Source organism: Psittacula echo (genome assembly GCF_963264785.1).
Source record: "Psittacula echo genome assembly, chromosome: 13".
In the NCBI taxonomy this organism is placed as follows: domain Eukaryota; kingdom Metazoa; phylum Chordata; class Aves; order Psittaciformes; family Psittacidae; genus Psittacula; species Psittacula echo.
The window spans coordinates 13,640,097-13,653,925 of NC_137749.1; the positions used below are offsets into that span (position 1 = coordinate 13,640,097).

A 13,829-nucleotide genomic window follows, 5' to 3' on the forward strand; every position below is an offset into this window, starting at 1 on the left:
TCACAGCCCATCAGGTGTGTGCAGGCTGCAGCCCTGGGTGATGTGCACCGATATTCTTTGGTGATGAATGCTTGAATTTACTAGGAAAAGGTTTTCTCCTCGTTGTCAGAATATTGATGGGGCTGTGTTTTGTTGGAGAGACCCATCAGGGGAAGGACAAGTTGCTTTTCCAAGCGGCGCTGTTTGAGTCCAACATTCATCACTTATTAGAGTGCCTGAGCACACACTTGCCTTTTCCTGTGTTGACCTGCTGAGCTGAGGATACGGAGGGGATGACATTCCCTGTTGCAGGAATGAATAAACCATTGAGTAGATATCGAGCGCTGTTAACTCTTGGCTGTGACAGCTTCTGCTCGTGTGGTTGGGAAGAGGCTGTGATGTGGTTCAGGGCTGTTGTACCAGCCCCTTTCCCTTCTCGCAGCTCAGCCGCTGTCCTTGGGGCTCAGTAGCGCTCTCGACGTGCTCAGCACTTGGCTGCAGTCAGAGCAGTTCTTTTAACCTTGGTTCTGCACAGAGATTGTGATGCCCTTTCTGTTCTTTGCTAATGTGCTTTCATGTCAGCATCAGACAGTGCTTTTCCTTGCTGCTCCTCCAGACTAGCCAGGCTCCAGGCAGGGTTTCCCCTCCTGCTTTTCCTTTTTCAGGAAAGGAGGAAGCTGAAAGTGCATCCTCAGCACGGAACTGGGGAGGAAGATGTTGCAGGTCATCTGCTTTCCAGTTCAATAGGATAAATGTGTCCTTCCTGGTCGAGAGAGTGGTCGCTGAGCACTGTAATTTCACTAACAACGTGCTGATCTGCATGATTAGGGCCATAACAGCCTGATATAGAGGTGTGTGTACATCTGCTAACAGCCACTTGACTGACAGCCAGCTTGGCTTGGGCTGTTGCTGCACACCTAACTGCAATAACAAAGGGAGCACGGGGGTCATTACAATAAACCCTTATTCATTTCTGTGTTAGGGGGCTCATTTGGGGAATTACTGTGTGTTTCCCTCTAGCCCTGGTTCAAACCAGCCACGCTGCTTTCAGGTGGTGGACGTGGTTCAGGTTTTAAATAGCCTGGGATCTACTGAGACATGCACCCAGCAGAACATGGGGATGTCCAGGGGGTTCTTCTATTTCTTGCCCCTTAAATGCAGATCCCTGCTTGCTGCAGCCCTCTCAGCACTTCACATCCTGTAGCACTGTAAAGGGCTCTTCTTTGCATTCATTTTAGTTCATTTTTCTCCCAAACAAGCAATACTTGGTGTCAATAGCTTGAAGCTGAACATGCCAGTGTTTATCCAGGACAATAAGCCAAGGGTATGAATGAGGTGAAGGCACTTTCCATGGGTATCCATGAATATTAATCATAGTTCCATTAACAGGAGCTGCAATTCCAGGACAGTTTTGAAGTGCTGATTGAACTGAAAAGGTCTTCAGAAGTATGTTTGCTGAATCATTTCAGCCAACATATACTGCAATACTTAAAGCTGTTTGTTAATGTTTGACTTGTGAATAATCGGTGTTCTCATCCAGGCTCCTTCTCAGTACAAATATTCCTTTGGGACACAGCAATGTTTTTTGCCACGTGCAAATCACATAATCCATACTTAGGCTTGGATCTCTCCAGTAGATCACAACCCAATATAATCACGTTAATCCTCTTTGCTGTTCTTTTCATCACCTACAAGTGATTTATTTCCTGCCTCTCCAAGGGTATTGGAATTGTTTTGTTTGCCAGCACCACGTTGTTAACGGCTCTTCCCTTTTGATGTGGGTTCAAGGGATGTGTACCTGCAGTGTGCTGGTCTCTGAGGACCTCCAAGCATCTGGAGACCTCGGAAAACAGCTGAAATCCATGGTGGTTTTGTTCTGTTAATTGAAGTCTGAGTCAGTGTTGATGGTTGCATGCTTCCTTTGCATCTGCATTGGCTCCAGAGCAACATCTGCCTCTTTAATCCCTGCTTCTCATCTCTGAAACAGGGATGTCTGTGGAGATGTTTGATGCTGAGCTCTGGTTTTAGTGTACAGCGTGCTGGTTCTGGTGTTAAAAGGAGGCTGGTATGGAGCTGCCTGACTTAGGACATGACCACCACGTGCGTCTTGGTCTTGGTTTGAAAGATTGTCACCATTTGGTACTTCCTGAGCTGAGGTTCTTCAGGGAAGCAGTGACTTGAGCACACATCACCGTGCCTTGTGTAACTGGGGAGGGTCACTGCAGAGCCCTGCTTGCAGGTGAATGGAAGTCACAGCGTTCCGTGGACGTGCCTCACATCCACCATCCTCTTCTCTTGAGCTTGGTGGCTTATTCGAGGCGCTGGTTTCTGGTGGTTTCCTGCTCTTTGAGGCTGTCCAGGAGGTAAATCCATTCTCCCATGCACAGCAGGAGCACTTGGCTGTTCACTCTGGAGCAGGTTTGTTTCTCAGTCACTTCATAGGCTCAGGAAGATGCAAATCTAAACAACTAGCACGGATTACTGGCTGCCCTTAACAAATCCCAGTTGGGGTCCATGCCCCAGTCGAGCAACAGACCCTCTGGCAGAAAATCTGGCACCTGAAAGGAGTCGGTCAGGGTCCTGTGTGTTCTGTCTTCCATGAGGGTGGTGAGCAGCAGCAGAGAAACTGCCTCACCCCGACCACTGGCATCAGGCAGCCTTTGGGGGCAGGTCTTTGTCTGTATCTTGACTCCCTGTCTCTGTACCAGGATGACAGCAAGGACCCCTCTCCTGCAGAGTCTTTCCCTGTATTGGAGGAAGTGTTTCCTGGGCATGGTAACCAGACTGGAATAGAATTGTCCTGTTGGAAGGGACTTACAGCAATCATCTGGTCCAAAGGGAGGATGTAGGATGGATGGTGGACACAGGCTTGGTAGAGTCGGTGGAAATCCAGTGCTGTTCAGGGCTTTACTTCAGTGTTAGTCTGTTCCTGTCCTGCAGGATGCATGTTTTGGAAAGGAAGGACTTTGCAATGATGGCTTTATGGTTGGATTCAATGATCTTAAAGGTCTTCAATCTAAATGATTCTGTGGTTCTGTGGTGGTGCACCCTGGCTGGAGGGTGGGCATCAGCCGATGGCGGGCAGTTCGTGTGCTTCCACCTCTGCTGCGTGAGCAGGATGTCAGTTCCTATCAGCAATCAAATAACAAAGCGAATCTGGTTATTAAACCCACCGAGCAGCCTCTGCTCTCTGCTGCAGGAGGTTGCGAGGTGCAGGGTGGAAGTGCTGGTTGCTGGCTGCCTGCGGGGTGGATGTGTGGGGTGCCCGTGGTGTTAAGGTGAGGTGAGCACAATGTCTGTGCTTCTTTGCAGTACGGCGACTACGATCCCAACGTGCACAAGCGAGGCTTCCTGGCGCAAGAGGAGCTGCTCCCAAAGCGGGTAAGGAGAGGAGTGGTGGCTTTCCAAGGCCTCTGCACAGAGGGTCCGTGTGGGGCTGCCTGAGGGGTGCCTGGGGCTTGGGTGTTGCTGGCTCAGTGTGACCTGGTCTCTGTCTCCCCACGTGTCTCAGGTGATAAACCTGTACCAGATGACTCCGGAGATGTGGGAGGAGAGGATAACAGCCTGGTATGCAGAGCACCGGGGCAGAGCGAGGTGAGCGTGTGCTGCAGTGCTGCCTCACGGTCAGTCCCATCAGGACCACAGGGTTTGGGGAGCTTGGGCAGGTGCTGGATGAGCTCTGCTGACAGCAAGGTTAATCCCAGCACACCTCTGCAGCGCACTTGCAAAGGGCTTTCTTTGGCTGCTGTCCTCAGGTCACTGACAGGGTCCTGGCAAGGACCTGATGCTGTGCAGGACCACCTGCAGAGGGCAGGGGGATGAGCAGCCCTGCCTGCCTGCGGTCAGGGTGATTTGGGAGCCAGGAAAAGAAGTGGGGATGCGTTCTGATGAAGTGTTATTGGTGCCTTGGGTGGAAAACTGCTCCTTGTCGGGTGGATAAGCCTGAAGTCAGATGGATCCTCCCAGCCAAGGACTTCCTAATTATGCCCAAGGGACTGGGAGACAGACAAAGCAAAGCTTGAAGTGCTGCATCTCCCAAGGCCTTGGCAGCCATTAAGATGCTGGCAAGCTGCAGAGTGGGATTTGCTGTTGGACTTTATTGATCCTGCCAGCAAAGACAGGATTGACCTGTGCGACAGAGACAGTCCAGGTTTTAAAGCTTGTGAGTGCTTAGGCTTAGAAGGAGCAGTCATGCCTCTCTCCCTGATCCTACCAAACACCGTAGTGCTGACCTTTCTTTACCTGACAGAGATGAAGCTGAAATGGAGTATTTGAAGATAGCTCAGGACTTGGAGATGTACGGAGTGAACTATTTTGCTATTAGGGTGAGTGCGGGCTGTGGGACGTGTCTGCTTGCTGGCGTAGCTCTTGTGTTCATCTTTTGTGTTGCTGTGGGGTTTGGAGCTTTGGAGAGCCAGCAGACCTGGGAGATGCTGTTGTAGCAGTGCTGCATGGCTGATGGTGAAGACCTGCTCCCACAGGAGCTGTTCTTCAGACAAGATCAATGTCAGAAGCTGTGTCGTAGAATCCCAGCCTGGTTTGGGTTGGAAGAGACCTTACAAGTTCCAGTCCTGTTCCAACCCCTGCCACGGGCAGGGACACCTTCCACTGGAGCAGCTTGCTCCAAGCCCCTGTGTCCAACCTGGCCTTGAACACTGCCAGGGATGGGGCAGCCACAGCTTCTCTGGGCACCCTGGGCCAGCGCCTCAGCACCCTCACAGGGAAGAGCTTCTGCCTAAGAGCTCAGCTCAGTCTCCCCTCTGTCAGGTTAAAGCCATTCCCCTTGTTCCGTCCCTACAGGCTCCTGTCCAAAGCCCCTCTCCAGCTTTCCTGTGGACCCCTTTAGGTATTGGAAGACTGTTACAAGGTCTTCCTGGAGCCTTTTTCCAGGCCCTTCCAGAAGCTCTTCGGATGCACAGTGCTGGTGGGTCGCTGCTCAGGGCTGGGTGATGCAGCTAGCAGTGGTTCCTGTCGACCCTCCGAGTGGAATTAAAGGGGTTTCTGCTTTTTCCTTTCCTCCTGTAGAACAAAAAGGGCACTGAGCTGCTCCTTGGAGTGGATGCCTTGGGTCTTCACATTTATGACCCAGACAACAGGTTGACCCCTAAAATCTCCTTCCCATGGAACGAGATCCGCAATATCTCATACAGCGATAAAGAGGTAACACCAGAGCTCAGAAGCTGAGCTCTCTGCTTTACTCTGTATATTCCAGTGTATCCACTATGTATTCCAGTGTCTCTATACTGTGTTATGAAATAGCGAGGTGCTTTCCTGGTGAGAAGAGCTCTTGTCATCTCATTACATCACTGGGGTTTTCGGGCTGCCAGGCTTGGCATGACAGCTGGAATCTTTTTAGGAAGTTGGGTAATTCAAGCCTGCTGTTGCATGGATACTTCTTAAATCCAAAGCATAAATATGAGTTTTCTGAGTCGTTGGCCACCAAACCCTGTTGGGAGCAGCAATGGACTTGGCAGTGGAGGAGGAGCTGATGGGCTCGGTTTTCAGTCTGAGAGAGCAGCTCAAGGGAAGCAGCTGCCTCGTGGCGAGGAAGAAAATGAGTTTCTTAATTACAAATGGTTTTCTAAGCTAATGCTGATATTGATCAGGGTAAAAGCTGAAGGTTCCTCATCTTTATTGCACGTCTTGTGCAATTCCGTGCGCAGTGAGGCCATGCTGGAGTTCTTGTCTGAGAATAAAGAGCTTCCCAGCTCTGCAGGACAGCCCCGTGCTTGGTGGCTTCCAAGGGCTTTCCTGCCTGTGACAGGCGAGTGCAGCAGCAGCTGCCTGCTCAGTGATTGCCTCAAGAACCTCCCTAAGCAGCTCTTGACACAAGGCTGTAACAGGGCTTTCTCCTGGGGGAAAGGACTGTTACCGTCCATCAGGTCACTGATCTGTGTAATGAAGTGACCGCGAGTAGAGCTGACGTGGTGGTAAACAGGCTCAACAGCTGGCTGTGACAGCTCCATCAGCCACAGAGGGCTTTGATCCAGCCCCAGCAAGGCTGGCTCTTTACCTGGAGCTGCAGTTCCGCTCCTGGCTGTTGCTTTCCAGGCCCAGCGGGGCTGTGCTGGAGCCTCAGCCCAGGGACATTCACTTACATCTGCCTGTGTGAAAGTCTAAAGGTTGGCTCTTAAACTGACAAAACAAAGCCCTGCCAGGGCCAGCCCTGCCCAGCCCTGGTCAGGCAGTGCCATGGCTTGACAAATAGGCCTGCTTTAATGGACACTGCTCGAGTGCTGTCTCCTCAGCTGGGTGGTTCTGCAGTGTGTGGCAGAGTGATGGAATATAAGCATGCTGCTAAGGAAGGCTGTGCTGTGAGCACTCCGGCTCTTCAAGTGCGCTTTAGCTAGTGCAGAGTTACCTGCCTATCCAGGGGCTGGGTTGCTGGAGTCTGGTCATGCCTCCTGGGTCCTCTTGAGAGAGCTGCTCTTTGGAGAGGGTAAACCCAGGCCATGGCTGGAGCTGTTTGGTTGGTACCTAGAGTGTGAATGCAGAGAGAGGGGATACTGGAGTTCAGAGTGAACAGGCTTGTGACAGGGCTGACTGCCAGAGACCAGAACCCTCCTGGGCAGCCCTTATGAGTGGAGGTGTCACTGGGAAGGGCAGCAGCTCCTGTTGCTGTGTTCCGCATGCAACCTCCTGCCCACCATCAGGCACCTGAGCTGGTTCCTCCTCCCTCCACAAGCATCAGGCGTTCCCGCTGTAGGTTCTCTGTTCTCTGGAGCTGCAGGAGAGCAGCATCCTGCCTCCGGAGGTGCTGGGCTGTCTCTGCCCCCTGCAAGGTGCTGTGTTGCAGTCTGGGGGTGAGCAGCACTCTCATTGCTTCTGTGGCCTCGCGTTTGTCTGAGCAGAGGGACAGTTGTCTCCTTGCTTGCTTTTGATACTGATTCTCTTGCTTGGCTAAAAGCCACAGGGACAGCTCTCAGCCTTGTTTGTCTGACACTGCTGACCTCCTCCGAGCCAAAGCTTTCAGTAAGACATTTATAGCTGTGTCTTTATTAAATGCACTGCTCTCTGATAACTCTCTCCCTCTTTATTTTTCCCTTTTCAGTTTACCATTAAGCCATTGGACAAAAAGATTGATGTTTTTAAATTCAATTCATCAAAGCTGCGTGTGAATAAGCTGGTAAGTCTCCAGACAGAGTCATTTTTATGGGCTGCAGCAGTAGTTTCTGCAGGCAGTACGAGGCAGTGTTCTTTTGGGGCTTTCCTTGAGCAGACAGAGGCCGTGTGCTGGCCTGCCTGGGCTCCAGATGTCATTTGGTAGCAGTTGCTACTGAGAGCCTTGAGAAGAGGAAGGGACAGCTCAAGTCGAGCTCATTCACAGAACATCTTCCCCCCTCTCCTTTGTTTTGTGTTCCCTTGCTGAGCCCTTGGGTTGACCTGCACGGCGGAAGCACTCAGTGAGTAAAACCTTCTTGTCACCTCATCCTGTGGAGCCAGGCTGAGAGAGCTGGGCTGGGGCAGCCTGGAGAAGAGAAGGCTCCTGAAGGGGAGACCTGAGAGCAGCTCCAGTGCCTAAAGGGGCTGCAGGAAACCTGGAGAGGGGCTTGGGACAAGGGCCTGTAGGGCCAGGCCAAGGGGAATGGCTTTAACCTGCCCGAGGGGAGACTGAGATGAGCTCTTAGGCAGAAGCTCTTCCCTGTGAGGGTGCTGAGGCGCTGGCCCAGGGTGCCCAGAGAAGCTGTGGCTGCCCCATCCCTGGCAGTGTTCAAGGCCAGGTTGGACACAGGGGCTTGGAGCAAGCTGCTCCAGTGGAAGGGGTCCCTGCCCGTGGCAGGGGTTGGAGCTTTAAGGTCCTTTCCAACCCAAACCAGGCTGGGATTCTATGATCTTTGTTTCCAGATCCCCTTTCTTCTGCAGACCTTTCCCATTCTGTCCTATGATGTAGATCTCCCTGTTCTGGGACTGTTGCCAGTCATAGTCCTGGCTTTTCCTAGGCTGGTCCCCTCTGAGGACACTCTCCTTGCACAAGGATGGTGGGGGCTATGTTGAGCATCATGTTAGAGACCAGCTTTAGCCAGTGTTGTGCATTTGGTATCTGGAGGAGCTTTGATCCAGGTCCTGTAGTGGCTGTGCACCGTTGTTAAGTTGCATGAGGGTCCTTTGCTGTTCTGGTTGTCCTGGTTGGAGCCTGTCCTGTGCTTCCCATGCCTTAGGGAAGTGGGGCTTCCTGACATAACCACATCCACTGCACCAGGTTCATAGTGCTGAAGCTCCTGTGACTCCAGAGAAGCCATTTGTGACCTGTGAAACAGCAGATGAGCATGTGAATCAGTGCTTTAGAAATGAATCCCAGTTTAGAACCTGCTGTTCTTGCTGAGAAGAGCTTTCACTCTCTTGTGCACCCATCCCTTTGCTAACCCTGCTCTAGTACTGCCACCTCCCTTGTCCTCCTTGAATACCAGAGGAACCCATGTCTGTCCTCAAACTCTTCAGCAAAGGTATCTGGGGATGTTCAAGGAGGTTTTTTTATAAACCTTCTGTTTGTCCAGGATGGAAAAGGTTTTTCTTCCTCTGTTTTGTTTTCCATTTTTAATCCCAATGCTTTAAACGTGCACTTGAGAGAAGGCACAAGTTGATCTTGAGCCTAAAGAAAGGGGGCAGGGAGGACCAGGGAGCTATGGTAGCTTGTAGGGTTTGGGATAGTGGGTGAAGGTGCTTACAAGCACCAGACCCAAGCAGCTGTAGTGGCTGTGTGTGTCAGGAATACAAACCACCTCCTGGTCGTCATGTGTACAGCTCTTTCTCTCCACTCTTCACCCTCGACTGGAATAGATTCTTCAGCTGTGTATCGGAAACCACGACCTCTTCATGAGGAGGAGGAAGGCAGACTCATTGGAGGTCCAGCAGATGAAAGCACAGGCCAGGGAGGAGAAAGCCAGGAAGCAGGTGAGACATCTCCTATAACCAAACCGTGAGCTGAAATCAGAGATGCAAATGAACTCGGGAGGGAGCAGCCTCCAGAATGGCATCAAGCACAAGGAGCAGCTTTGAGGGAAGGGCCTGTGAACGTCTTGTTAATAGACTGCTCCCAGCTCACCAGCCGTGCCCAGCTTGGCTCTGCAGGCCGATGGCAGCCCAAATCCAGCCCCTATACTGAAGCACAAAACTGGGATGATGGGAGGGAAGAGCTGATCCGGGTGTCCTGCAAGTGTGTGCACATCTTCCCTGCCATGCTTTACCCCTGGGCTCTGTGGCTGCAAAGCTGCGGTGTGAGGGGGTATTTGCTTGTAAGGAAAGCAGAGGCTGTGAGGGGGAGCTGTGCTTTGCTGAGGTTCTTTGCCTCCTTGTCTAATTGCCTGCTGATGGAACGCACGCTGGGGCTGGGGCATGCAGCTTGCATGCTAATCTGCTGCTGGCCCTCTTTATCTGCCGCAGGTCAGCCCAGGCAGTGAGAACGCCTCTTTGGAGGCACCAGCGTGGAGGCAATGAACATACATCAGCAAATTGGATTGTCTGAATCATTGTTTTCTGCTCGTAGACCTTTTCTACTCCCTGAAACCTGCACAACTAATCTGAGTGCTGGTGCTTGGAATATAAATGGCCCTTTTGCAATAAAACCACTATATTGCAGCAGGAGAAACCAGAGCAGCCACTTGTACCCAGGAGGGCCTGATGCTTAAGGGACTGTTAAGTTAATGGGTTTGAGCATGGCCGTAGAGGTGGCTGCATGGTGCTGGGCTTGGCATTGAGGTGCTGGGCTGACCTGGAGATGTGGCATGGCTTGTCTCACAGGCACCTCCTGGAGCAGTTCTCCTTCCTGCAGCTCATGGGGCAGGAGAGGATGGGACATGAGTCACCCTGAGCAGAACTAGGCCAGCTCCTCTGGGCAAGGGGGGTTCCTGCTTCCTCTGGTCAGTAAGGACTTGGTGCCATGGAGCCAAAGCTCTCTGTGGCAGGAGCATTGAGGTGTCCAAGTGCTGGTGGCTTCAGGGGTAGGTTTATGTGTTGGAATAACATGAGCAGGACCTGGGATCTGTGCTTAGCTGGGCTGCTGGGAGAGGTGAGGGTGCTGAGGGCCAGCAGGAGCTGATCACCTCGCATGGGCTCTCCAACCCAGAGCACTTGTGCCCTGTGGGAAAGGTCAGGCTCCTGCTTGGGTTGGCTGCCCTCCAGTAGCCCCTGTGCTGCTGCCTGCTCTCCTCCCTCCCCAGCACCCACAGTTAGGAACTGGTTCTGGCTCCTCCTTTTGTATTGGGAATTCTTGTTAATGAAGGTCCTGAGTGGGATGCAGATCATGATGATAATTAATGAGGGGAACCTTTAAGCGAAGGCAGCAGAGCTGTTTGAGCAGTGGGAGTTTCACTCTCAGAATACAGTTGGTGCCCAAGGAGCAGAGATGTGTCTTGTCACACTTATTGCCCTTATTAAAGCCAGCGGGTGGCCTGTGCCAAGCTATGAGTCCTGCCTGCAGTGCTGATAACACACCCAGTCTGTCCTGCTGGAGGGATTAAACGTGGTGTGCTTATCAGCCCAGTGGCTCCCTTTGGGCTGTTGGTTAGTGGAGAGGCAGTGGTTGGGCACATTCTGTCTGCACAATGCTCGCAGCATCTTCTGGGAAGAGGTGGTGGATTCTGGTGGGATGTCTCAGCATAGCTTGGATGTTCCCCTGCTGGGGAAGCATTGCGGTTTCCTGCAGGTGGAGCTGGGGGAGAGAGCTCATGTACCTTGAATCCTGTGTTCAGCTCTGGGCCCCTCACTCCAAGAGAGACATTGAGCGGCTGGAGCGGGGCCAGAGAAGGGCACTGGAGCTGGTGGAGGGCCTGGAGCACAGTGTGATGGGGAAGGGCTGAGGGACCTGGGGGGTTCAGTGTGGAGAAGAGAAGGCTCAGGGGGGACCTGATCGCTCCCTACAACTGCCTGAGAGGAGGATGGAGCCAGGAGGGGCTGGGCTCTGCTCCCAAGGAACAAGGGATGGGACAAGAGGAACCGGCCTCAAGCTGCACCAGGGCAGGTTTAGATGGAGCTGAGGAACAATTCCTGCCCCAGAGGGTGCTCAGGCATTGGAACAGGCTGCCCAGGGCAGGGCTGCAGGCACCGTCCCTGCAAGGGTTCACACCCCGTGGAGACGAGGCCTCAGTGCCATGGGTTAGTGGTGGCCTTGGCAGTGCTGTTGGACTGGATGAGCTTAAAGGGCTTTTCCAACCTGGTTGATTCTGTGATTCTGTGAAATCTCCTACGTCTACACGATGCACACACACACTTTCAACACTTAAGCTGTTTGGGATGCAGTCAGCTGCTTATGTGGCTGTGCTGTAGGGAACAGCCTGATCAGAGGATAGGGATTGTCTCAGGAATGGCCCTTTCCAAGGGAGCTGAATGCATTCAGGTCACCCCCACGTAATGAAGCTCCCGCTGTTGATAAGCAGAGAGGATTGCAGCGCAGTCCTGTGCTCTAACCACACAGCGACCATTCCTCATCCTATGAAAAGCAAACAAAGTGTATTGTTTCTCTTTGCTTTCCCAATCCCTCTCTCCTAGATGGAACGGCAGCGCCTGGCCCGAGAGAAGCAAATGAGGGAAGAGGCTGAAAGGAAAAGGGATGAGCTGGAGAGAAGGTTGATGCAGTTAAAGGAAGAGGCAACAATGGCCAATGAGGCTCTGGTAGGTTGTTTCCTGAGGCACTGCAGCTTTTCCTCACTCTTTCCACTGCTAAAGTGTTTTAGGAGGCACATTGTGACTGTCCTGTGGCTGTGCAGATGAAGCCCTCAGTGCCATGGGTTAGTGGTGGCCTTGGCAGTGCTGGGGAATGGTTGGGCTTGATGAGCTTAAAGGGCTTTTCCCACCTGGTTGATTCTGTGATTCTGTTCTCAAAGTGCTGCCGGTGGATGGAGGGACACAAAGGAGGCTGATTTGGAACAGAGCCTGGGCACATCCAGGTCTTGGCTGCAGAAGCTGCAGGCTTGCATGGAAGGGAGGGAGGGACTCTATGGGCAGCTGTGTGGAGCGAGCAGCTCAGGGCTCTGCTCCAGAGACTATGAGCACATTTGGGGGGACATTCAATGTGCTTGATGGCTCCATGGGCCTTGTTTCTCAGATGAGGTCTGAAGAGACGGCAGACTTGCTGGCTGAGAAGGCTCAGATCACGGAGGAGGAGGCCAAGCTCCTGGCTCAGAAGGCAGCTGAGGCTGAGCAGGAGATGCAGCGGATCAAAGCCACGGCCATCCGGACGGAGGAGGAGAAGCGGCTGATGGAGCAGAAGGTGCTGGAGGCAGAGATGTTGGCACTGAAAATGGCCGAGGAGTCGGAGAGGAGGTCAGAGGGTCCAACCTTGCAGCTGCCTCTGCTTTGCTTTCCAACCCCCTTTGACTTGGCTAAAAGAGTGGCTCATGCCTCGGGTTAGTCCATCCGAGGGTGTGCAGTGAGCCCTTGGCCTCCTGTGTGTGTACAGCAGTGCATGGCCCCAGGGCTGGCTGGTTTCTCCATCCATCTCTCTCTGTCCCCAGGTAGGAAATGGTGCTGGTAGAGCAGTGGTGGCCCTGATCTTTCCCTGGATTAGAGCTGGAGACCTTTCTCCAAAGCCTTCTTTTGGGAGGGATACTGTGGTGGGAGCAAGGAGAGGGGCTGTCAGCAGAGAAGGTCCCAAGGCCCTTGGCATTCTGCATCCTGTGCCTCTCACCCTGACAACAGCAGCTCTACTTCGGGGTGATTTCTTCAAACACCCACTGCATTCCTCAAAGTATGTGACATTAATAACACTTGTGGTTGGTTTTCCTCTGGATGGTAGATCTACATTCCCTATTCCCTCTTTATTCCCATTTACCTCTCAGTTTTTAGTTCTCCTCCCTGGTGTTGAGCTCTCTGTTTCAGGTTGGCCTTGAGCTAACCCCTAGCTCCTGGAGTCCTTGCTTCTTGCTAAACCCAATGTTTCCATCCTCTTGATACCAGAGCCCAGGTCCCGTGGTGCATTTGGTAGTGAGCAAGTAAAAGATCGTTCTTGTTTCCTTCCAGCTGATTACTCCTTTCTATGTGAGAGCTTGTTTGGTATCAGCCCTTTTGCTTGGATGAACACTGCCCTTGTCCATCTCATCTTGCCTTGGTCTCTATCTTACACAGTCTACACTCAGAATTCAGTCCAGCAGAGAAAGCATCCTTCCTTCTTTGGCTTTCTCCTTGGGGGGGAAGTCCTTGAGCCTCGAGGGTAAATACTAGTCCTAGAATAGTTGGGCTCTGCTGGTAGGCAAATCTTGGGTGCTGCTTCCTTTCTGAATGCAGCAGATAATTGTTAGTAGAGGCTGACTTGTCAGAGAGCTGCCTCTCCTGCTCTACGTCTCAGCTTAACTTTTGAAGTTCTCCCTGTCCTGGTGCCTTAGCCCCCTTCTCCAGCCCTTGGCCTTGCTCACTGGTGCTCACAGCCCAGGCAGAGCTGTCCCGTTGTGGCTCGGAGTTCTGTGCTTACTGAAACATCCCACGTGTCAGAGGTTCTGTCATTTCCCTTGCTCCAATGGTTTCTTAGTTTAGGTCTTGTTGTGGGACAAATCTCAACCTATTGCACACCTACACTGTGATCCTGCTCCTCCAGCTTCTCGTTCCAACTTCCATCTGATAGTTGCCTTTTGCTGTATCTCTGTAGGGCGAAGGAGGCTGATCAGCTGAAGCAGGATCTTCAGGAGGCCCGTGAGTCTGAGCGGAGAGCAAAGCAGAAGCTTTTGGAGATCACCAGCAAGTCGTCCTACACAGTAAGAGCGAGCTGGATTGTAATCCCCAGCCCCTAAATGTGCCCTCCTCTGTAGCCTGGAGGAGTCTCCTGTCTGCTTCCCATTAGTGGAGGGGTACAAGCTGTCCCGTTGCATTGCTGTTCAGAAACCCTTTGCAGTGCTTGCTCCCTCCATCCAGACACCCCGTCC

General features: G+C 52.5%; 1 protein-coding gene across 14 annotated transcripts in view; it reads left to right on the plus strand.

Moving 5' to 3' along the window:
• The window catches only part of NF2 (NF2, moesin-ezrin-radixin like (MERLIN) tumor suppressor), a 46,380-nt gene that overhangs the window by 15,965 nt on the left and 16,586 nt on the right, over positions 1–13,829 (plus strand). For 9 of the 14 annotated variants that reach the window (XR_013957922.1, XR_013957923.1, XM_080628416.1 and 6 more), the window contains exons 5-13: positions 3,292–3,360; positions 3,491–3,573; positions 4,229–4,304; positions 5,005–5,139; positions 7,031–7,105; positions 8,758–8,871; positions 11,464–11,586; positions 12,020–12,237; positions 13,556–13,661. Coding sequence is in view for 12 of the 14 variants with exons in the window: in XM_080628416.1 (XP_080484542.1) it covers positions 3,292–3,360; positions 3,491–3,573; positions 4,229–4,304; positions 5,005–5,139; positions 7,031–7,105; positions 8,758–8,871; positions 11,464–11,586; positions 12,020–12,237; positions 13,556–13,661 (999 nt within the window). In the remaining 2 variants the exon portion in view is untranslated. The remainder of the gene's footprint in view (positions 1–3,291; positions 3,361–3,490; positions 3,574–4,228; positions 4,305–5,004; positions 5,140–7,030; positions 7,106–8,757; positions 8,872–11,463; positions 11,587–12,019; positions 12,238–13,555; positions 13,662–13,829) is intronic. The other 5 variants (XM_080628418.1, XM_080628414.1, XM_080628413.1 and 2 more) reach the window with 3 other exon arrangements.